Below are 22,883 nucleotides of genomic sequence, written 5' to 3' on the forward strand. Positions count from 1 at the left end.
AGAAAATTTTGGTTTCAAACCCTTCACGAAAAACCAAGATTTATTTCATAAAATATTTATAATCAACAACCACAGTTCCTAATAAAAGATACTGTAACAGATTAAAAGATATAGAGAATGGCAACACCCAAGAGAGGGCTGAATTGGTATTTTGCTCTTTTTCTTTTACTTAACAAATAAAAAAAGTAAGATTTTAAAGTACTAAAATATTAAAAGTAGCAAGAAAAATAAATTTAATTTTTTTATACTAAAGAGTAAACGAAATGTAAAGCAAATGCTGCGACAAGTTTAAAGATAAATATAGCAATGTTATTTGACTAGATCTCACAATACAATTATCACCAACTAAGAATAGATTTAGAGATTTATGCAAGCTACAAAATTATCATCCATCACAAGTTCATCTATTGAACAAAAGTAACGAAACCCACTAAGGATAAATATCGATGCAAGAAAGTGAAGATAATAAAAAAAAAATATTATGCGGATTAATCTTTATGTGGTTTGACACTAACGCCTAAGTTCATGCCCTAAGACCTCTAACACTAAGTTCCACAAATCTCTCCTTCAATCGCCATTTAGCGGAGAAACCCTCACCTTGTTGGGGGGTTAATGGAGAAGCTCTACAGACTCTTCTATTCCAAGCAAGGATACTACTATTCTAGCCCACAAACTAACCAAAAACATACTAAAGAAAGCATTGAGATATCACTGATCCATTAAAATCTTTAGTACAACATGCTCTCAACAAGCCATATAACGTAACTAGAGGATTAAGGTGAAAGGGAAAAGAAAAACAACAATAACAAGTGCACTCTCACAATGAGATCATATGTATTTCAGTTTTCAAATCAAAAGAAAAAATCTCTCTCAAAATAACTCATCTCTTTTACTTTCTCTCAAGTTTTTTAAGCTCTTTCGGATTTCTAGGATTTTATATTAGAATTTATATCACATGTAAAAAAATCAAACCCTAAAACTAACGATTTTGAAACTACGGGCACGTCGTACAATATGATGCAGACATCATATAGTATAATTAGTTCAAGGGGGTTCCATGAAAATCATGTTCTGTATGATCGACCTATATGATGTATAGTGCAATAAAATTAATTCGACCTAATACACATTAACTATCACAACTTAACTAGATTAAATTAGGAACTACGTCATACAATATAGTTTAAATTATAAATTAATAAAATTAAGGAAAAGATGTATTATGATTTAAATTTGAAACTAAACATGATGGTACAATATGATATATATCATACAATAAAATGAGTTGAGAATTCCTTAATTAACACAAATCAATCCTATCCGGAATGTCTCATTGCAAGGCACATCATTTAATACAATTTATATAATAAATTTGTATTAATTAAAAATTTAAAAATATTTTTTATTGATTTCACTCGTCCTTAGGTGGATGAGTGGCTTTAAACTTAGAGATAGAATGCAAAGTGATTATATACGTGAAAAGGTTGGAGTAACTATAGTGATTATATGGTTTTGTCACATAAAACATCGGCATTCCAATGATCTTAATAAGAGAGTAGATGTAGCCTATGTTAAGAAAGGTAGAGGTATACCTAAAAAGACTTAGTTAGAAAATATTAAAAATGATTTTTAATTTTAAATTTAAAAGAAAAATTAACTCTTAATAGGGCATAATAGAGAAAAAGGATTCATGTAGCCAACCCCATAAAATGGGATAAAGGCTTGTTGATGTTATTGTTTTTGTTGATGATGATTTCACTCATGTGTGTATGTTGGTTATTTCACAAGTCACTTTATCTTGAACGCGTGCGCGCGTGCACACATATATATTCAAAATAAAGAAAAAAATTCAACACTTAAACATGACTATTGTAGCTCTCGTCTAGATTATCTCTAACCAATCTTGAAACTCCAAGTTGAGTATTTTCTGCTAGACATATGGTCATTGTTCAAGTCGTCGTATGTTTTAGATTTCATATTAAACATATATCTAAACTCTTTCATGTACATTTGTTGTTTGTTAGTACTAAACATGCACAAAGATGGATCAGTCCAAAAGAAATAATATCAACCAAATTATATTTGTGATCTTCAAAAGTCGATAATATAACTCAAACTCATGAGGTCAACAAAAGGCTCTAAAAGGTTCCTTAATATTTAGGATATTTGATTTGCAGCAAAATTCATCTAGGGGGATCTTTAGATATAGTGTTGTCTATAAAATCAAAGACAATCTCTTCAATTCTTTCTTATTATAGCCCGGACAACTTCTCTTATAGTTCTGAGCTTAGTCTACAACCCTAAGATTACTCAACCATTCTCTCCCAACCTTCAGTTTAAAATACCCTAACGCCTCTCGTTATTGGGTTTCACTAAGTCTCCATGCCACTTTTTCCTTAACCAATATAAGGGAAAGATGGAAAAAGGGAGAGAGCGAGAGGGTGAAAGGAAGAGCAAGAGACATCAAGTGGACATACTATGAAGAGGAGAAAGAATGAGAGAGAGAGAGAGAGAGAGAGAGCTAACAAAAAATAACTAAATGATTAAAAATGGGATAAAGTAACTTCTTACAACACCAAGGTTCAAGCAATTCAAACATCTGTAGTTCAAGGCTCCACCAAGCACTTATATCAAGAAAAAAATGTTATGCAAGAATCTTTTCTCCTTTTATCATTTTATCATAATAAATGTTAGAAATCAGGATAAATTACACTGAGGCCCTTGAAGCATTGAACAATACTCACACAAGCATTTTAAAATAAAAGCTTCCATTTTCATCCCTTAAGCCTTATAAGATTACAAATTGGACAGATAAAATATTAGTCTTCATCCGAGTTTTTTTTTCCTTTTTTTATAACATTGTTAATTTTTTGTTAATTATCGGTAGCAATATAATCAAAACGTTTTGAACACATTTTTCTCCTTATATAACATTTTCTTGTATTCCAAAATAAAAAAAGGATTTATTTTGAATCGTGCAACCATCAACCAAAGTTCCACGCCAGTCAACACACATCAATAATGGTGATTCACCACTCATGTGACTTCATCCATCCAACCATTCTCAATCGTGATATTGACATCCCTTGCCATCATTGGCATATGTACAGCCTATTTGATCGATGTCATTGCCACCCTTTACACCACCAGCTCCATCATTGAGACCAGCATTGATTTTTTCAACATTTCATCAACAAATAGGGTCGCCTCATCCATGGCATCAATGAAAAATAAAGGGAATCAATAAGAATACACCATATTCTGATTGGTTTCCTTGTTGCCTTTTATTCGTCTTTTTGGAACAACAAACAAAAGAGAAAAGAGAAATGATAAAATCATTATTATCAAATAAATGTCAAAAAAAGAATTTGGAGAAGAAAATCAGTTGAGCCCAACTTTTTTTGGCTGATTTTAGAAAAATACTCTTTAATCTACTTTGTTGTCCTTTCAAGGTTTTTGGAGCCCAATCTTTTGTCAACAAGATGGAAGAAGGGATGAGCAAATTTGTGATTTTATTTTTGTTTTTTGGAAAAGTATAAGTTTCGAATTGAACATAATAAGAGGAGCTCTTTCATTCCATCGTAGAGCACCCTTGATATATTATCAATGCCCTCAGATACACAAATTGTAGATATGATGAACTTAGATGGTTGTCACAATCTGGTAATTTAAATGCTTGTGATATATATTATATAACTAGAGCTACAAGATTGGGGGGAGACAAGGAAAATATAATGGCAGTTGTGATAAATTAATCTTAGTTAACAGTTTGCTAACCGAAGGACCATCATTGAAGGAAAAGAAAACCTTGCATGAAATGAAGGGTTTTATAAAATCTAAACCAACATGAAACATGCCCTATAATCCTTGCAAATGTATATAATGTACCCTATAAATAAATTGACATGACAATATAATATTCTTTTAAAAAATTGGGTAGCAAAATGAAGGGTTTTGGTAAATCAAGACCATAACTGCACTCTGGTGCAAGATTGTAGGACCAAATTTTAAAATATCCATAAATTAAACGTAAGATGTTTTATGAAAAAAATTATGGAAAAGAAAAACATACCTAGGGGTCATGGAGCCTAGCCACAAAATGATTGATTGTCACACTACATTGGGCTTAACTAAATAACAAGGTAAAATGGTTAAGTATAGAAGAGATAAAGTTCATATGATAGAAAATTTAACCCTGTAAGACCAAATTACCATCATCTAAACACAACTATGTCCTATTACAAATACATATAGAAAATTTAACCCTGTAAGACCAACTACCATTATCTAAACACAACTATGTCCTATTACAAATACATGGGGTGACTTTTATAAAGCTTTGCGAAAATCAAGACACCAAGTTCATTACAATAGATAGAATGTTAATGTGTGGAAAAAAGGGCTTAATATTACAAATAAAAGAAGCTATTTCCAGATATCACCATTAAGCAATATATCAGTAATTAATTTAACTATCAATAAAGTATCACCATATCATTTGAAGTCATAAAATACAAGCTATCTTAGAAAACGTAGTTTGGAAAATAAGATAAGGCATTATAATGAAAAATAGTAAGAAAAAAGGGCTAATTTGCAATAATTTTCATAAACTTGCATTTGAAGCTACAAAGATAATTTGCCGCGTATTATTATTTACTTGCTAGAAGATACGCATTTTACAATCCATTAAGACTACAAAAAATGTAAACCCCATCATGTAAAGCCATTAAGTTCAAAATATATCATGAAATATATGATTACAAAAAATAAATCTTTTCATTCATGGAAAATACGAATCATGTCCAAATCACACAAATTACTTCTATTTCTAATGTAAAAACATGAAATGCCAACCTCTGCTTCTACTTTAGCTTTCTCTTGACTCAATCTCTCGTCAATTAAAGCCTTCTCCTTCCTCTTAGCTTCTTCAAGCGTTGCATCATCTCTAATTCTTCTTTCTTCTATTTGTGATCTTTGTTCGTGATTTCTTTGCAAGATGGATAAGTGACTATCAAGTATTTCAGCTCTGCAACGAGAACAAAATGTTAATACATGTTCTTCAAATGTATGAAAAACTAAGCACAGAAAGCTAAAACAGTCTTATGACATGGAGAAGGTGCCTCCACCCAAACAAAAGAAATAAAAAAAAGATGACAAGATAGATAAACCATAAAACAAATGCTTAAGCAATAGCAATCAACTACCTATTTCATTGGCCAACATATAGGATGGTGTTTACAAGATAACGTGCACGTCCAGAAGTAGGAGGCATATGCATGTCTTATAAGGGGCACTACTGCCTAAAGAACTACAACATGAACCATATATACATTTCCAACATTTCACAATCATGAGGACGCTGATTTTGTTTTATCTCAACTATCAAAGAAAAGTGGCTCAATTATCCTGTCATCACATTAAACATTTTTATCGACATTATGAAGGGGTAATTTTTAAAACTATTTAATTAAATTTTCTCCCATCAAATCTTTACAACATATGACTGAGATCTCCTATATATTGGAAATATTGGATTGACATTCTCAAAGATATGATTAAATATTTTTGTAAGCTATGAGATATTTTGTTGACATCAAAATATCTTGTAATTTTTTTAATAAACCTATCTTTAAACTCATGTTTTGTTATCATTATAAATAGAACCTTAGAAAGTAAGGTTAGGCGCCATACAAGAACAAGCATATAAAGAGAAGAGACAAGTGAGATCGATTGTCAATCAAGAGAGAAGGGAAGATTTTGTTAGGTGTTTGCAAGATAGAGATATTTTGCATCTTTAAGAAGAAATAGAAGACGCTAGTTTCAATTACATAAAAAAGAGAAGCTTTCAGTCATAGCAAGAAGAAGCTTTGGCAATTTAAAAAAAAGGAAGAGCATAATAGCAGTAGAAATAATGTCTTATTCTCTATGTTCAATCCATGTCATTGTAATAGATGGTTCTGTTCCCTTTTAATAATTTACATAGAAAAATTGGTATATATATATATAGTTAAATTTAACTTATTACAAGGAGATACCTTGATTTACTCATCTTTAGAGGAATTTGAACCCTGTACAGGCATGGATGCAAGTGGAGCTCATTAACCTAAGCTTTTGTGTTATGTATATATGACCTCTTATGTGTTCATTATCTCTCTCTCTCTTTTTTTTAGAGTTTTATCAATATTCTAACAACTAATGTCAGAGCTTTAGTATAGAAAATCTAGGTGTCATTTCCTATCCATTGGGATGAATGTCGCCTTCAATGCTCTTCAATATGTAAGTAAAGACCTCCATAGTCAACCAATACATATAATGGACAAGTTATTCAACCTCAAGATTCCATACAAAGCTTAATGTCATCAATCACGCCAATGAGTTTAGTGCAATCACGAGCCAGTTGAACTCCATAAACATCCTCAAAAATAAGAGTCCATAATCAAAGCACTAATAAAAAAATCTCAAAATTGTCCGAGTGAAATCAGTTACTATGATAATCATAGCCACATAATGAAAAAATGCAGGAAGAAGCATGAAAAAGGTTCAAAGTCAAAGGAAGCCACAATATATATATCACCAAGGAAATCATTTAAGATGCACTAACTCAATGTAGATCCAATAGAAACATAAATATTAGAATCATAAGCCATTACGTTAATAATACCAAAAATTTTCAAAATGTAAGTTTAATATTATTGGCATAATTATTTCCTAAGTTACTCTATTTTATCATTCCTCCCTAAAACGTCAACTCTATATCAAATCTTAATTTTCATTTTTATTCATTCGATATATATAGCAGTATCGGCATATTAGTTTTTATCGGCGTATTAGTAAAACTAAAGTTAAAGAGGCTTTAAAGAAAATGAAATGTGAAAAAGTTGTTGGAGCCGATGATATTCCAATAGAGTTGTAGAAATGCTAAGGAGATGAAGGAATTTCTTGGCTTACTAAAGTTTTTAATATTATTTTGATGATTAAAAAGATGCCAGATGAGTGGAGAATAAGAGTGTTAATTCTTATTTTTAAGAATAAAGGTGCTGCACAAGATTATGCAAATTATAGAGGAATTAAGTTAATGTGTCATACTTTAAAGCTATGTGAGAGAGTTATGGAGCATAGGTTGTGGCGTGACACAAATGTTTTTCAAAATCAATTTGAATTCATGCCAAGTAGGTCTACTATGGCAGCTATACATTTATTGAGGGGTTTGATGGAGAAGCATAGAGAGAATAAGGAGGATATACGTATGATTTTTATTGATTTAGAAAAAGCGTAAGATAAAGTTCCAAGAGAAGTGCTATGGAGAGTTCAACATAGGAAAGGGTTTAATAATTCTTATATTCAAGTCATTAAGGATATGTATGCAAGAGTTGTTACTTGTATTCAAACACAAGCTGGTTTGACCAAGTATTTTCCTATTTTGGTTGGATTACATCAAGGATCGGCCTTAAGCCCATATCTTTTTTCTTTAGTGATAGATGTTCTCATTAAACATTTGCAAGAGGTTCTACTTTGGTGAATGCTTTTTGTTGATGATAATCTTCTTATTGATAAGACTATATTGGGAGTTGAAGGTAAACTTGAATTATGATATTCTTCTTGTTGATAATTATGAGTCTAATATTCTTTATAAATTGAGTACCTAAGTAGCAGCCATGCCCAAGAAATTGGATAATTTTAGAGTTAGTACGGCCTTAGGATCATCTATTCCTTTGGATGAAAATCTAATTAATTTTGGTAGTGATCTTAGTAATTAAGGGGTGGAGAATGTGAATTGGATTGAAAGACACAATAACCCCTATTCTAATACATACAAACCAAGTTGGAGGAACCATCCAAATTTCAGTAGGAGTAATAATAATGATGAAAATCAGTGGAATGCAAATCAGTCCAGCCCTATAGGACATTGGAACCCTCCTTAGAATCCTATAGTTAACCCTATACCTTTTATCCCCCAGGCTTTAATCAGAATAATCAATTCAAGGAAAAGAAGTCACCTTTAGAAGATTTAGGCTTCGTTTGGGACCACTTTTTTATTGCTTTCTAAAACAGAGTTTTAGTACAATTTTTTTATTTTTGTACTAAAACTCCGTTTTAGAAAGCAATAAAAAAGCTGTCCCAAACGAAGCCTTAATGCTTCAAATGGGGAATCAATTATAAAGTCAAGTTGCTGCCATTAGGAATTTGGTGAATCAATTAGGGCAGCTAGCAAATTCATTCAATAGTAGACCCCATGGCATCTTACCTAGTAATACCAAAATTAATCCCAAGGATAAAGGTAAGGAGCAAAAGAGTGATCATTAGAGAAATAGTGTTAATGAAACCTAGCCAAATTGAAAAATCTAAAGTCTAGCTGAAGTTTAAAAAACTTAGCGCTGCTTAAGAGGCCCAATTTTATTATGTGTTTGTTGTATTCGGTTAGCTTCTAGTACTCTTGTTATCTTGCAATGTCTATTATTTATTGTTACATTGTTATGCCATGTTTCTATTTGGTGTACCATTCCCTACATGATTAAATTTTTATTGCTCCTCTATTAATTTGAATGCATGTTGATATTCAACCAACTTGTATAAAATTTGCAACTAACAATTGCGATTAAAATGAGGAATAATTCAAAATTGGTGCTTAATTAGATAAATAAAATGGTAATGATTATAAATTAGAACAATCGTTACAACAAATAATTAAATCATTTAAGTTAAAACTCTAATCCTAATTCAAATACTACAACAAAAAAAGCACTACTACCAGTTGAAAAAATTATTGACTAAATTTAGAAAAATGTAATACTCAATTTGATCTATTAAATTATGTATAAACTAATGTATCACATTGGAGAGCATAAATTTAGAAAAACCTTACTTTCTAAAAAGTACCTAATACCTAAATCAAATAAGGAAAATGTAAGTAATCTAATACATATTAATATATATAGAAGAATTGAAAAATTAAATAAAAAATGAAATTTCCCAAATGAAAAATCACTCAATTCAGCTAAGTGGTCAACTCTTGCACTAACACCTGTAGAAGATGAAGTATAGAGTGGATATTAATTTAAGTGATTGATTGGGATGTTTTTTTAATGATTATTTTAATTAAAATTGCTAACCTTTGACTCATTATGGAAGCTATACATTTATTGAGAGGTTTGATGGAGAAGTATAGAGAGAATAAGGAGATCAACATATGATTTTTATTGATTTAGAGAGAGCATATGATAAAGTTTCAAGATAAGTGCTATGTAGAGTTCTACATAAGAAAGGGGTTAGTAATGCTTATATTCAAGTCTTTAAGGATATGTTTGCAGGAGCTATTACTTGTGTTCAAACACAAGGTGGTTTGACCAAGTATTATCCTATTTCAGTTGGATTATATCAAGAAACAGCCTTAAGCCCATATCTTTTTGCTTTAGTCATGGATGTTCTCACTAGACATTTGCAAAGGTTGTACCCTGGTGTATGCTTTTTGCTGATCATATTATTCTTGTTGATAAGACTAGACAGGTAGTTAAAGATAAATTTGAATTATGGAGGTCAACCTTAGAGTCTAAAGGCTTTCATTTGAGTAGATATAAAACTGAATATATTGAGTATAATTTTAGTAATAATAGATTTAGTGGGAGGATTGTGACTTTGGCGAACAAGTCATTAATAAGAGCACACGTTTTAGATATCTTGGGTCTATTGTTCAAACTGATGGTGAAATAGGTGGGGATATTATTAGTAGAATTCAACTTGGACAGTTGAAGTGGAGGAATGCATCGGGCTTGTTATGTGATAGAAATGTATCTCTCAAACTTAAGGTAAAATACTATAAGATGGTAGTGAGATATGCAATGCTTTATGGTGCAGAATGTTGACCATTAAAAGAGAAGCATAATATTAAGTTAAGTGTTGCAGAGATGAGGATGCTCAGGTGGACAGAATACGAAATGAGCATATACATGAAAAGGTTGGAGTAGCTCCAATAGAAGATAAAATTAGAAAGATTTGCCTTAGTTGTTCGCATAAAATGGCGGCCTTTTATTATATTTCAATTATATTAAGAAAGGTAGAGGTAGACCTAAAAAGACTTGGTTAGAAAATATTAGAAATGACTTTTCTTTATTAGATTTAGATGAGAATTTGACCCATTAACAAGACACAATGGAGAAAAAGGATTCATGTAGCCGACCCCATATAGTGGGATAAAGGCTTGTTGTTGTCGTTGTTGTTATTTGTTTGATGATATATATAGCAGTATATTTAATTAATGCTAGATATAAACATCAAACTTTATCTCAACTTTTTCAAATCTGGAGTAATTAACAAGTATTAATTATTAATTATATTCCTAGTTATCACATTTGAATTAAATGTTAGATAGGCAGCAACTATTGCTTGTGTATTACAGGTTTTTTTTTTTTAATATAACAGAATTTGTTCCCACTTACCCTTGCATGCAGTGGCTGATTTCCTAAATGATTAAATCCTACAGCTAGGAGTAAATTGTTAAGTCAATAGCAGGAAAAGCATTAGGAAAATTATAATAATATAATATAAGTAAAGCAAAGCACTAGTAGGTATTAGCTTTTCCCTTCCATTCCCCGTCATTTGGCTTCTGGTGTTCAAAGGAGCAGCATGCCGTGAGATGCAGGGAGAGGGGCTGCTGCTGTTGCGACTGTGATTGTGGGAGGAATTTTCAGAAAGCATAAGTTAAGACAATGCAGGTAAGGGCTGCTGTTGTAGTTTACTGAAATTTTGAAAGGTGTTGCCATGTTTGCTGAAAATAACTACTGGAATTCAGTAAAGGAGTGTTGAAAGTAATGTATGCTAAAATTAGTTTGCAGAAATAAGTTGTTTTTGCCGAAATCAAAAGGAAAAAAGAGAACAAAAGCCAAAATTAAGTCATGATTGTTGTTAATATATGGTTGCTATATTGCTGGCTAAGGGTTTACTGCAATTTGTTAGGAGAAGGAAGGGAGAATGAGAAAAGAGAGGTAAGGGAAAGATTTTAGGTTCAATAAGGAAAGGTTCATTTGAGGCTGTTTACAAAAAAAAAAAGAAGGCAGAGTATTGTAGAAGAACCAATTGCTAACGAGGAGAGATACCTAAAGAGTGTCATACGAAATAGTAAATTTCATTTATTTGCAATCTCACAATTGTTATGTTCAAAATAACACTTTATTCCATCATACCTTGTATATATTTGTTGATTCATTAAGTAGTGACTTCAATAGCACCTATTATGATTGTTAAAAGGGAATGGTGTTGGAAAGATGAAATAAGTCATATTTGGGGATGATGATACAATTTGAACCACAAAAATCAGCGAACAATAGAAAATTTCAGCAAAAAAACAGAATTTTATACTAGGAAATCAAATAACAAGAAGCAAGATACAATTGATCCTCTTTCGAGAATAGGATCTTCTCTCTCAAGCCCTAGATGCCACTAGAAACTCTCACAAAAGAAAACTACAACACTCAAGACAGAAATCTACATAAGAATAAAATAAGCCCTACTATGGACTTAAATAGGCTTCCTCCCTCCCTCATAAATCAACCCCCTTACTAATATATATCCCTCATTAATTTGAAAATAATTCAATTAAGAAATTATCTCATTAGGAAAGGATTTCATAATTCTGCCCCCTTCCTAATATGTCTCCCTCAATTTGAAAATAATTAAATTAGGAAAAGATCTCATGAGGAAAAGGTTTTCCTAATTGATTTCCTCCAAATATAATATATTAATTCCCTGTTGGGCCCCACCCCCTTAACCTCTTTTCTTTCCTTGTTCAGCCATGACGTATCAATAATCCCCTCCAAAAGTTTCAACTTGTCCTCAAGGTGGAATGCAAAGAACTGCTATTGAATAATCTGGTAATCCTGCCACGTGGCCTAATGCTCTGGTAGATCTTTCCACCTGATCAGCACCTCTTTTCTTCTTATTACTCCCCGGCACACTTCTTTGACCTCTAATGGTTCCAACAACACCTCCATGTCGTCCGAAAGGGTCAAGGGAAGTAAAGAAGATGGAATATGCTCTCCTATCGCCCGCCGCAACTGGGTCAGTATTGGATTTCAAAGTCATAAACCAATAACTTGGAAAGCCACCTATGATGCTCCTTAGTGACCATTCTCTGCTCCAACAAATACTTCAATCTTCTCTGAACCATTCTAACGATGAAATATCTTCCAAGGAGATATGATCGCCATTTATGAATGGCCGACATAATCTCCATCAGCTCCCTCTTGTAGACTGATTTAAGCCTGGCTCGGGCCGTCAACACCTGACTGAAATAGGCCCCTAGCCTCTGGTTCTACATAAGCACTACTCCTAGCCCAAAACCCAAGGCATCTGTCTCCACAATAAAAGGCTAACAAAAATTCAGAAGGGCTAAGATTGGCACACTAGTCATAGCCTTCTTCAATTCCTCAAAAGCCTTGGTGGTCAATTCCCCCCACTTGAAATTTTCTTTCTTGAGTTGTTCTGTCAAATGCCCTATGCTACTGATCTATATTCCTTCACAAAATTTCAATAGTAGCCGATGAGTCACAAGAATCCTCTCGATTCCTTTGGATTTTTTGGTATGGGCCATCTGAGCATGACATCAAACTTATGATGGTCCGCTCCCTCCAAAGATATCACATGCCCCAAGTACTTCACTCTGGGCTGGGCAAATGAACATTTCTTCTTGTTGGCATATAAGGAGTGTTGTATTAAGGTTGACAGCATAACTCCTAGATGCTCCAAATGCTCCCCTTCAGACCTGTTGTAAACCAATATATCGTCAAAAAAAACCAGCACAAACCTTCGTGAGTAGGGCTGGAATAGCCTATTAATATGGGACTGGAAGGTGGTCGGTGCATTAGTGAGGCCAAACGGCATCACCAAAAACTCATAATGCCTTTTGTGCGTCTGCGCGGCCCCTATCAAATAAAAAAAAAATAATGTCCTTCGTGCATCTGAAAGTTTTCTTATGGATGTCTTCTGGTCGCATTCTAATCTGATATTATCCGGATTCCAAGTCAATCTTGGAAAATATCACATATCCATGCAACTCATCTAACAGCTCATCGATGACAAGTATGTGAAATTTGTCTAGTATTGTTTCCTTATTTAAAGCACGATAGTCTACACATAACATCCAACTCCCATTCTTCTTCTTAAGTAATAATATAGGACTTGAGAAGGGACTCACACTAGTCCTAATGATTTCAGCTCCAAGCATCTCCAGAATCAGTTTCTCAATCTCGTCTTTCTGGATCTAGGGGTATCAATAGGGTTAAACACTAATGGAGGAAACTCCCTTCTTCAGAACAATAGAGTGCTCGTGCTCCCGTGGGGGTGGCAATCCTTGGGGAAGCTAGAATACCTCCCTGAACTGCTGAAGCAAGGGCTGGACAAAGTCCAGAATATCCTCTTCACCATTTTTCTCTCATTCCTCCAGACTCCGGAGCTCCACCAAGAATCCTCCTCCTTCCCCTTGAAGGGAACGAACCATGGTTTTCAATGAAACAATTGCCTTTAATAAGTTGGGGTCTCCCTTAATTAACATCGTTCTTCCCTCCACCTGAATCTCTATAGCCAAAGCCTTCTTGTTCATCTTGGTCTACCCCAAAGTCAGTAGCCATTTCATGCCCAAGATCAAGTCAATACTTCCTAACTCCAATGGAAGAAAATCCTCCTTGATATGAATCTCTAGCCACTCTACCACCAAACCCTGATACATCCCTCTGCTCATCTCTACTTTTTTTGTACCCATCATCACTCCAAACTCTCCCTTGTCTATCAGTTTCAGCCCTAGTTTATCTACCACCAAGTTTGATATGAAGTTGTGGGTAGCCCCACTGTCCACCAGGATCGGCACTGCCTCTCCTCCTATATGCCCTCTTACCTTCATAGTATGATTCGGGGTGAATCTCACTACAAAGTTCAATGAAACTTTCGCCACCTCCAAATGCATGAGCTCCTCCTTTTCTTCCTCCTTCAATTCATCTTCTTCATCCACCTCTTCCCCATCACAAACAAGGAGAACCTCCAATGTGCGATTTTTACAATTATGTCCTGGTGTAAATTTTTCGTCGCATCTGAAACATAATCATTTTGCTCTCTTGTCTTGTAATTCAGTCTCAGTTAGCCTCTTGAAATCTCCTCTTAGTCGGGCTCCTGAACTGCCCTCCTTTGGCGTCTCTCTTTTAATTGGTACAAGCTGCATCCTAGATGCCAGGAAAGTGCTTGCCATGCTATAAAAGCCTCTTCCACTACCTCCTTTACAACTCTTCTATAGTGACTTCTTATTCTCAATCATCTGTGTCAACTCCATCGCCTCTCTCAGATCACGGGGTCTTGCCACCCGTACTATTGCCCTCAACTCTGGTTTGAGGCATTTCAAGAAATTGCTCTCCAATACTGCCTTTAATAACCTCCCTACAAGTCCTGACATAAGCTCGAATTTTTCACGATACTCCATCAAAGTGCCCTCCTATGTCAATGCAAAGAATTGCTCATAGTAATCCCCATCCTGCTGAACTTGAAAGCGCTCCAATAAGCATTCCCTGAACTCATCCCACAAACGGATTAGGTACCTCGCCTCTCGCCATTGGTACCATGCAAGTGTCTTCCCTTCCAGACATGGGCGGCGGCCATCAATCTCTCATCTTCTGTCAACCTGTTTACTATAAAATATCTCTCCACCCTGTATATCCACTCATATGGGTCCTCATCTTCTGTCAACTCAAATACAGGCATTTTCAACTTCCTAATCTTTTGATCCCCTCTGCACCAATATCTCCTTCCGCCCCCTATACCTCCCAAAGCACGAGCATGGTGGTCCCTCCATGGTTCCCCGTCTTCCCTTTGTCGTTCATATCCCCTTCTTCCTCTGAATCCAACCCTCCTATCCTCTTCTTCCCATTCTCAATCCTACATACTCCCTACCCATCCCCCTTCTAGTAATAGGCTTTAAGTGGGGTGTTTCCTCCTCCTCTACTAAAATTTCCACCTCCCGTCTTCTCTCAACATCTCATCTTCCTGATTTCTTCTTGCTCCCAGCAAAACCTCTTTAGTAAGATGCTCCAACACCCGCTTCATCATTTCTTCCATGTTCCAAAACCTTACTTCTATCACTGAAATACATTCATTTATTGATCTCACTTCCACTCATAGTTACCCTACTTCCCCCTCCAACCTTTCTTCCAATGCTTCAACTCTTTTTCCAACCATTGGTAAAGGATTTCCCAAATTAATTAGGAAAGGATCTCATTAGGAAAGGATCTCCTAATTCAACCCCCTTTCTAATATATCTCCCTCTTTAATTTGAAAATAATTCAATTAGGAAATAATCTCATTTAGAAAGGTTTCCCTAATTGATTTCTTCCTAATATAATGTATTAATTCACTGCTGAGCCCCACCCCTTTAACCTCCTTTCTTGCCTTATACAAACAACCCTGTCGTATCAGATAGGCCCTCTTAAGTAATGGCGAAAGAACTAACAAGGGAAGCCTATACTCTTGAAATTCAAAAAGTTAAGAATTCGGATCCAACCTTAAATGAGATAGCAGCTTCAATTATAAAAGTTGGGAATTCGGACCCAACCTTTAGAAAGTTGGAATGGTGCATAAGCCTATGATCATCATATAACTTGTACTATGGTATAAACAGTAAACAAGACAGAAATTGATGTTATGCATTTCTTATGACCAGTAAGAAATTTGCATGTGTTTTAAATCAATTCTCAATGTATTATTATTAGTTTTTATGCATTGCTTGCGTAATTCATTAGCTCTATCTCATTAGTAGTGGTTGTATTGCAAGCAAGGAGAATGAGCCAGTAGGGTAGTAGTCAGGACAGTTGACTACTCTTTTGTATACATACACTTTTTGGGTATATCAGAGTAAGAGTTATACAGACATTTAGGTACGTAAACGAATTTTAAAAGTTTGAGTAAAGCTCTATATTTCAATTGAGAAGTGCATTTTATTTAAGATATATTATATATGCTTCCTGATATGAAGTATAAAGCTTGATATATTATCATATGTTAGGATATTCTGAATAGACTACTCTTACTCCCCAATTCTAATAGAGATATTTTAGAATAGGTGTTAGTAATGAGTTCTATTAAGATTCTCCTTTTCTGTTTCACTCAAGATTGACTATAAGAGGGTCAAATGGGATGTGACAATGTTCATCATCAAACAAAAAATTAATGATGAAGTATAAACAATTATAAAAAAAGTATTCTTCGTTAATGGCAAGCCCTTGAATAATGTGGGCATTTAAGATATGGCAATCAAGGCAACAAATGAAAATACTTAGAAAATAACAAACTCTGGCACATCTCTAGATTACGGAGAAACTTATGAAACTTATCTATATTGGGCAACTAGCTGTGAAAGGGCGTTATGCCACTTTCAAAGCCAAAACTTGGAAAATAATGAAATGCACCTTAGTAATTACTTATGCAACAAGATGGACACTCTTTACACCGCCATCAACACAAGAATAGCTAGAGCTAACAATAATGTAGAAGCAGAGGCAAATTCAAATATATGCATCAAAGACTAGACATGTGAACGCAAAAAGTAAGAAGGTTTCACATACGAAAGATAAATTTCCAAGTTTGAAGTCAAATGAATCCCTATTAAGCAAAGAATATTTTTAGGCAAATAAAGGAAGGTCGATTTCTCCAATAGTAGAGAAAATTAAAGGTCAAAAGGTGAGAGTTGGTGCATAGAGATATATGGGGCCATCTCTCATCACTTCTCTAATATGATCATTGTACTACATCTTCACAGATGATAACATTTAAAAGATAAGAGTTTTTTATAAGAAAGTAAACATGGTGTTTTCACAAAAGTGAATTGATAAAGTCTAATTTATGATGAGACTGAAGATAAAATTAAGTACCTTTGATAAAAAAATGATGGGTATGACACCCCAAAATTCAAAAACAAATGCAATTGCATACAATGTATATGGAACAAACAATCACTTGAACTCAATAAAATGGAATGGCAAAAAAGATTGAGAAAAACTCTCAATGGATATAGAGAAGCATGACACTGCATCCATGTCATCCCAAGATCTTTTGGGCAAATGCAATTAACACAATAGCATATATGATAAAACAAGGACCAATAATTGCATTCAACTTTGGGCTTCCTGAAGAAGCAACGACAGATAAGGAGGTGTATTTATCACACTTGAAGATTTTTTGTCACCTATTATATATTTGTGTATATCATATAGACAAAGATAACCTTAATTGAGAATCAAAGAATTTCTATTATAGATTTTGGAGAGTGAATTACCATGAGTAGAAATAATATCTTCAATAAATGTGTCATACATAGGTCAAGCTCTATCATAAAAGACACCTCCAATTCAAAGCACTATGAACTAAAGGACCCATCTAGAATAAAAACATGAAACTTAAGAGTAACCTAAGCCCGGTACACATGTGGCCTGAATGGCTAAATCATAAGATCACAAAGAACTCACCAGTCAACTAAAAGTTATTCTCTTTTTCTTTATTGTATGTTACAAATGCAACAAAGCCCAAATAATAAAAAAGTAATTCAGGCAAAAGATTATGTTAAGTTGGCACTTAACATAAAAGAAGAGAGAAAATCTTTTTATAAGAGCAACATCTAAGCACTGACCAAACTGCCCAAAGATAAGAAGTTAAAAATTTGATATACATAATGAAGAAAGAGAATGTGAGAACCAAAAGCTACAAGAAAAAGTTTGATGCAAAGGATTTCCAACAAAAATAATATATAAATATTCTCTCTTATAGTTAAACTAATGAATACTCATCTATTATCAAGAATTGCAACAACACTATCTATACCTTAAACAAATGGAGATTAAAACAGCTTTCCTCCGTTGTGATCTAAAGGAAGACAGCTACATGGTACAAAACAAAAGGCATTGTTGAACCTGAAAAAAAAAGTCTTATACAAGTTAAATAAAAGCCCTTATGGCTTGAAATGAGTACCTCACCACTGGTACTAAAAGTTCAATAGGTTCATGCACAAAATCAAACTCTACAAATGCAACAAAAGATCATTGTTTTCTAACAAATGAATATGAGAACATTACATTTCTTTGTTATTGCATGTGAATGAAAAGATAATTATAGAGGATGGTATTGAAAATATTAATGATCTAAAAAGACAGCTATCAAAATAGTCTGATATGAAAGATCTTGGATAAGCCAAAAATGCTCTCAAGATGAGAATAGAATGCAATAAGGCTGCATATACATTAAATCATTGACAAACACAATGTCTCAATAAGGTGTTAGAAGGTTCAATAGCAAAAGCAAAGCTTGTAAGTACATGCTCATTAGCCACACCTAATTATCTAACTAACATAATCAAAAAGCTAATAACAAAAAGAAGCACATTGTCAAAGTCCCTCCTTTATGCCTTAGATGTTGGATCACTTACGTATGCAATGGTCTGCATAAGATCAAGTATTACACAAGCAATGGGAGCTGTCAACAGATTCATGTGCAATCCGTTAAACAAACATTAGAAGTTACGAGGTGGATATTGCACTATCTATAAGATGCAATCGTTCATTACCTAAAGTTTAAAAGAACTAACTTAAAATTTATACGGCCATATTGACTTGAATCTAGGAGAATACCTAAATACAATGAGAAGTACCACCCAATATATCTAGTATTTCGGTGACATCAATATAATTTGAGTGTCACAACTTCAAAAGATAATTGCAACATCAACCCCATAAAATGAATGTCATAAAAGCCAACAACGAGATGTTTTTCTTAAAAGGTTTCTAAAGAACTCAACAAATCACAAAAAAGCATCACTATTTTGCAACAGCTAAAGCATTTTTATTTGGCCAAGAATTCTAAATTCCACTCCTAAACAAACACGTATAAATCAAGTACCATTACATACATAATTTGCTTGGAGTTGGTGCTTTAAAGCTTATTAAGATTAAGGGGTAAAAAATCTCATTAATATGCTCACAAAAGTAGTACAAGTAGAAAATTTGAGGCTTTATGAAGCCTTAGTTAATCTTCATCAATTATGGTTTGGAGGCACCACACACAAAGGTGTTTGAACACATATCATTAAATATATTAAAAATTTATCTCTAAATGAGAGATTGTTAAAATTAAGGCTCTCTCTTAAAATTAAGGCTATCTCTTATCAAATATTTATAAGATATGATTGAGATATCATATTTATTGCAAATATTTAACTGAAATTTTCAAAGATGGAGTCAATTTTTTGAGCTATGAGATATTTTGTTTACTTTAAGATATATTATGAAATATGCCTACAATTATTGGTCATCAAACCCATATTTTTCGCCATTATAATAGATTGTGAGAAGAAGGGGTTTGGCATCACATAATTACAAGCAATTCAAAAGTGGAAAGCAAGATAGGGGAGAGGGGTTGTCAACTGACAAAGGAAGAAATTTTTATAGTTACAAAAGGGAGATTTGTCAACTACTTCAATAACAAACATGTGCTATTAATTTTTGTTCAATAAACAAAATCAAAGTTTTCCGTCATAATAGGAAGAAACCCTTGCAATTGAGAAGGAAAAGAGCAAAAACATCATCTTCTCTAAATTCAATATCAACAAAACTTAGCTAAAGCGAGGAATGCCATTGTAAATGCCTTTGCTATCATATATCCATGCAGCTTCCAAAGCCTTGCAGGCTATTGCATAGAGGAAAGGGAGATCAAAATGCTTTTGAGAACTTTCAAGAATTAAAAAATGATTGCTAGCCACACTTCCTCACAATGGTCGGACTAAACTAAAGAAGTAGGAATTAGAGTATACTGCATGTTTCGAACAAAATTTTCTTGATTTTCAGCAAGATTCAGTTAGCATCAGGCATCCTGTTAGAACAATGCTTTGTTAAAAAATAAATTGATAGAAAACATACATCCTTCTTTGATATTGTTTATCAAGCCTCCTATCCAATTCCCGCCTTGCTTCAGATTGTTTCTCAAGACGGTCAATGGCAAAAGATGACTTCTCACTTTCAATTTTCTGAGACAGCTCCAAAGAAGATAGCTTACTCCTAAGTTGCTCCTAAAGTTAAGAGCAATGGTGTTAGCCATTTACAAGCAACCATATCATGCATACTCAGTTGAAATAAAAAAAAATTGCATCGATAGAATAAAAACATTAACAAATGCAAAACAAGTTGGCTTAGAGATCAAAGGTGCTAACACACAGATAGGTAACTTAACTTATTAATGAACAATCTAATTATAGTGACTGTATGTTAGCACAGTAGTCCAAAGCAAAGGAAATAGTTTTCAATAACAGAAGCAGCACATCTTTGGTTCTACTTCAACGTTGAGCGTTATAATTATCTAGTAGTTCTAACTACTAAAGGAACGGAAGATCTATTATGGTTTCTCATTTTGGTTGCCTGAGCGTTATAATTATCTAGTAGTTCTAACTACTAAAGGAACGGAAGATCTATTATGGTTTCTCATTTTGGTTTCCAGATAGGTGAAAAGAAAGAGCATTCAGGGGTGCACAAAATTCATAGGGTAATATCATTTTTGTTCTGTAGTGATGCATGATGGAGACAGCACTACAACATCAAGCGGTAAAGTTTTGGGCAAAACAAAACTAGCATAAGCAAGTATCAATATATAACAGACTTAAAAGCAAGTCCCTTAGTTATTTAAGTTGTCATCCGCACACAAATGCACATGCATTAACATACAGTGCAAACACATAAGCATTTAAAAATGCATGATAATTCATGTGGTGCATATGCATAAGCAAATAGACAAATTAAAATATTATGGACACTATAAACATCCTTCATAATAGATATTACCAGTAAGTCGCAAAAAAAAAAATTCTTATTATTGGTGAGAACTCTGTAATTTTTTTAAACTTTTTATGTACCACAAAACATTTTTACAAAAAAGTTACTCATAAATTGTTTCCAATCAGCGCAAGTAATTAACTGCAACACTTTAGCCTTATGCTTGAACAATAGGAGCACAATGTTCCCAGAGATGTGCCAACTAAATGCTTCTAGAAAACTATCAAACTATTTGGTAAAAAATAATTAATGTAATTAAAGATGAAACAGAAAGTAATATGAGAAGCAGCATAGATAAATTTAGTATGACCAATGAAAACATAGCCAAAACTAAGAAAAACAAGTTCTGTTGAATTTACAATGGCAGAATCAATCAACTTTTCCAAGGTAACAAACACACCTTAACCATAAGTTGATGTTCACTTTCAAGCTCACATAGTACACCTTCTTCCACACTTTTCTTTTCCATGAGAAGAGATGGAGCTGATTTCTCATGCATTTCATCATCAGTTTCATCAGACTCGCTAAAACATGTAAGTTAAAGAAAAATTTTATAAGCATATATACACATAAAGACAAAATCATGTTTACATACACAAAAAATATGAATGTATAAATTGAGTAATATATTTCCAGATACGTGATAATCCAAACATCTTTCTTAATGTATTCAATGTTTAGAAAAGATTGAGGGCACACCTCAGGTAAACATCAGGACAATTAAATCGTGTGCCAGTAGTTAGCCTATAGGAAGTAGTTTCATCCTCACTTCCTGATTCCTGGGCATCATCATCAGTGATGCGCATAACAAAAGGCTTATTACTTCCCATCTCCTTCATTTCAGGAAAGCAACTGAAATAAAAGCTAACTCATGAGAGGTAAACAAAGTAAAAAAAAATAAAAAATCCAAAACAATCTATCTAAGTGATCACAAATTTAATGGCTTGGACATTCATACATCGAGTCATATTTCTTCAAAGGGGAGGGGACCGCATTTTGAGCTCCAAGTTGCTTCTTCAATGAATTCAACTGTGATAAAAGATCATCCAAAGTCCAAAGAGGCTCTGGATCAGCTGAAGTTACCATAGCCGCATTATTTGGGCAACGAAGTTCTAATTTAACATACCCCCTGAAAAAAAGAAAATGAACAGGTAACTATGAGATAGAAAAAATTGGGTGATTAACAAAATTTCCATCAGGGACAGGAAAACGTGGCTTACATGGCTGAATTATATCTCAAAAAACTATGGTTCTGTCTCTGAATGAATCTAAGTTCTTACTCTTTCTGGCCTCCAAAATCGTCCCAGAACATAAAAGCGGTCTGAAAACAACAATAACAACAAAAATATAAAATTGGGACCACACGTCAAGTTTTTTATAAGCATATAAGGCATTCATCACACAAAATGATACTCGTGTAATAGAATGTTCATGGGCTATTTGGTATCGGATTTACAGCCGGATTTAAGTTTAAGTCGGATTCAAGCTAAATCCAGCCAAACGGTTTTTGTGCGCGCGTTAAATCCCGGCGATGGGTAAATCTCGGATTTGAAGATTTAAGGCTTAAATCCCGTATTAACTAAATCCCTCGGTTTGGCGGATTTATGGGATTTGGCCGAAGAAGCGCGCGAAAGGGGAAGTTACCTTCACAGCCAGCGAGCTCCAGTTGTTGCTTCCGATCAAAATGTCGTAACTTCCGATCCGACCGGAAGGAAAAGTCGTCGAAGGAGCGAAGTCGAACAGCCCGAAGGAGCCGAAGAAGCGACTCGTGCAATCTCTACACCTCCTGCGAAGCAACGAAGCCGAACAGCGATGACGAAAAGAAGCAAACCCTAGACGACTCAGTTATTGTTGATTAACTTAATCAATATAATTTAAAATATTAATAATTAAGTAAATTGATTAAATAATTAATATTATAATTAGTGCATAAATTAATTATATTAATTAACTTAATTGAATAACTAGTAATTAAATATTAATGTAATTAGCTTAATTAATATAACTTGAAATATATATAATTAATTATATAATTAATTATATAAA

At 33.7% G+C, this 22,883-nt stretch overlaps 1 protein-coding gene across 2 annotated transcripts in view; it reads right to left on the reverse strand.

The window, feature by feature from the left end:
• Positions 1-22,680, reverse strand: part of LOC110099443 (protein GLE1) — a 61,746-nt gene extending 39,066 nt beyond the window's left edge. For both annotated transcript variants that reach the window (XR_002303451.2, XM_020826586.2), the window contains exons 1-7: positions 22,482-22,680; positions 22,058-22,158; positions 21,796-21,966; positions 21,537-21,689; positions 21,238-21,361; positions 19,932-20,080; positions 4,855-5,026 (exon numbers count right to left, since the gene is read on the reverse strand). Coding sequence is in view for 1 of the 2 variants with exons in the window: in XM_020826586.2 (XP_020682245.1) it covers positions 4,855-5,026; positions 19,932-20,080; positions 21,238-21,361; positions 21,537-21,689; positions 21,796-21,966; positions 22,058-22,059 (771 nt within the window). In the remaining variant the exon portion in view is untranslated. The remainder of the gene's footprint in view (positions 1-4,854; positions 5,027-19,931; positions 20,081-21,237; positions 21,362-21,536; positions 21,690-21,795; positions 21,967-22,057; positions 22,159-22,481) is intronic.
• Positions 22,681-22,883: the final 203 nt, after the last annotated feature.

This window comes from Dendrobium catenatum, unplaced genomic scaffold, assembly GCF_001605985.2.
Source record: "Dendrobium catenatum unplaced genomic scaffold, ASM160598v2 fragScaff_scaffold_589, whole genome shotgun sequence".
In the NCBI taxonomy this organism is placed as follows: domain Eukaryota; kingdom Viridiplantae; phylum Streptophyta; class Magnoliopsida; order Asparagales; family Orchidaceae; genus Dendrobium; species Dendrobium catenatum.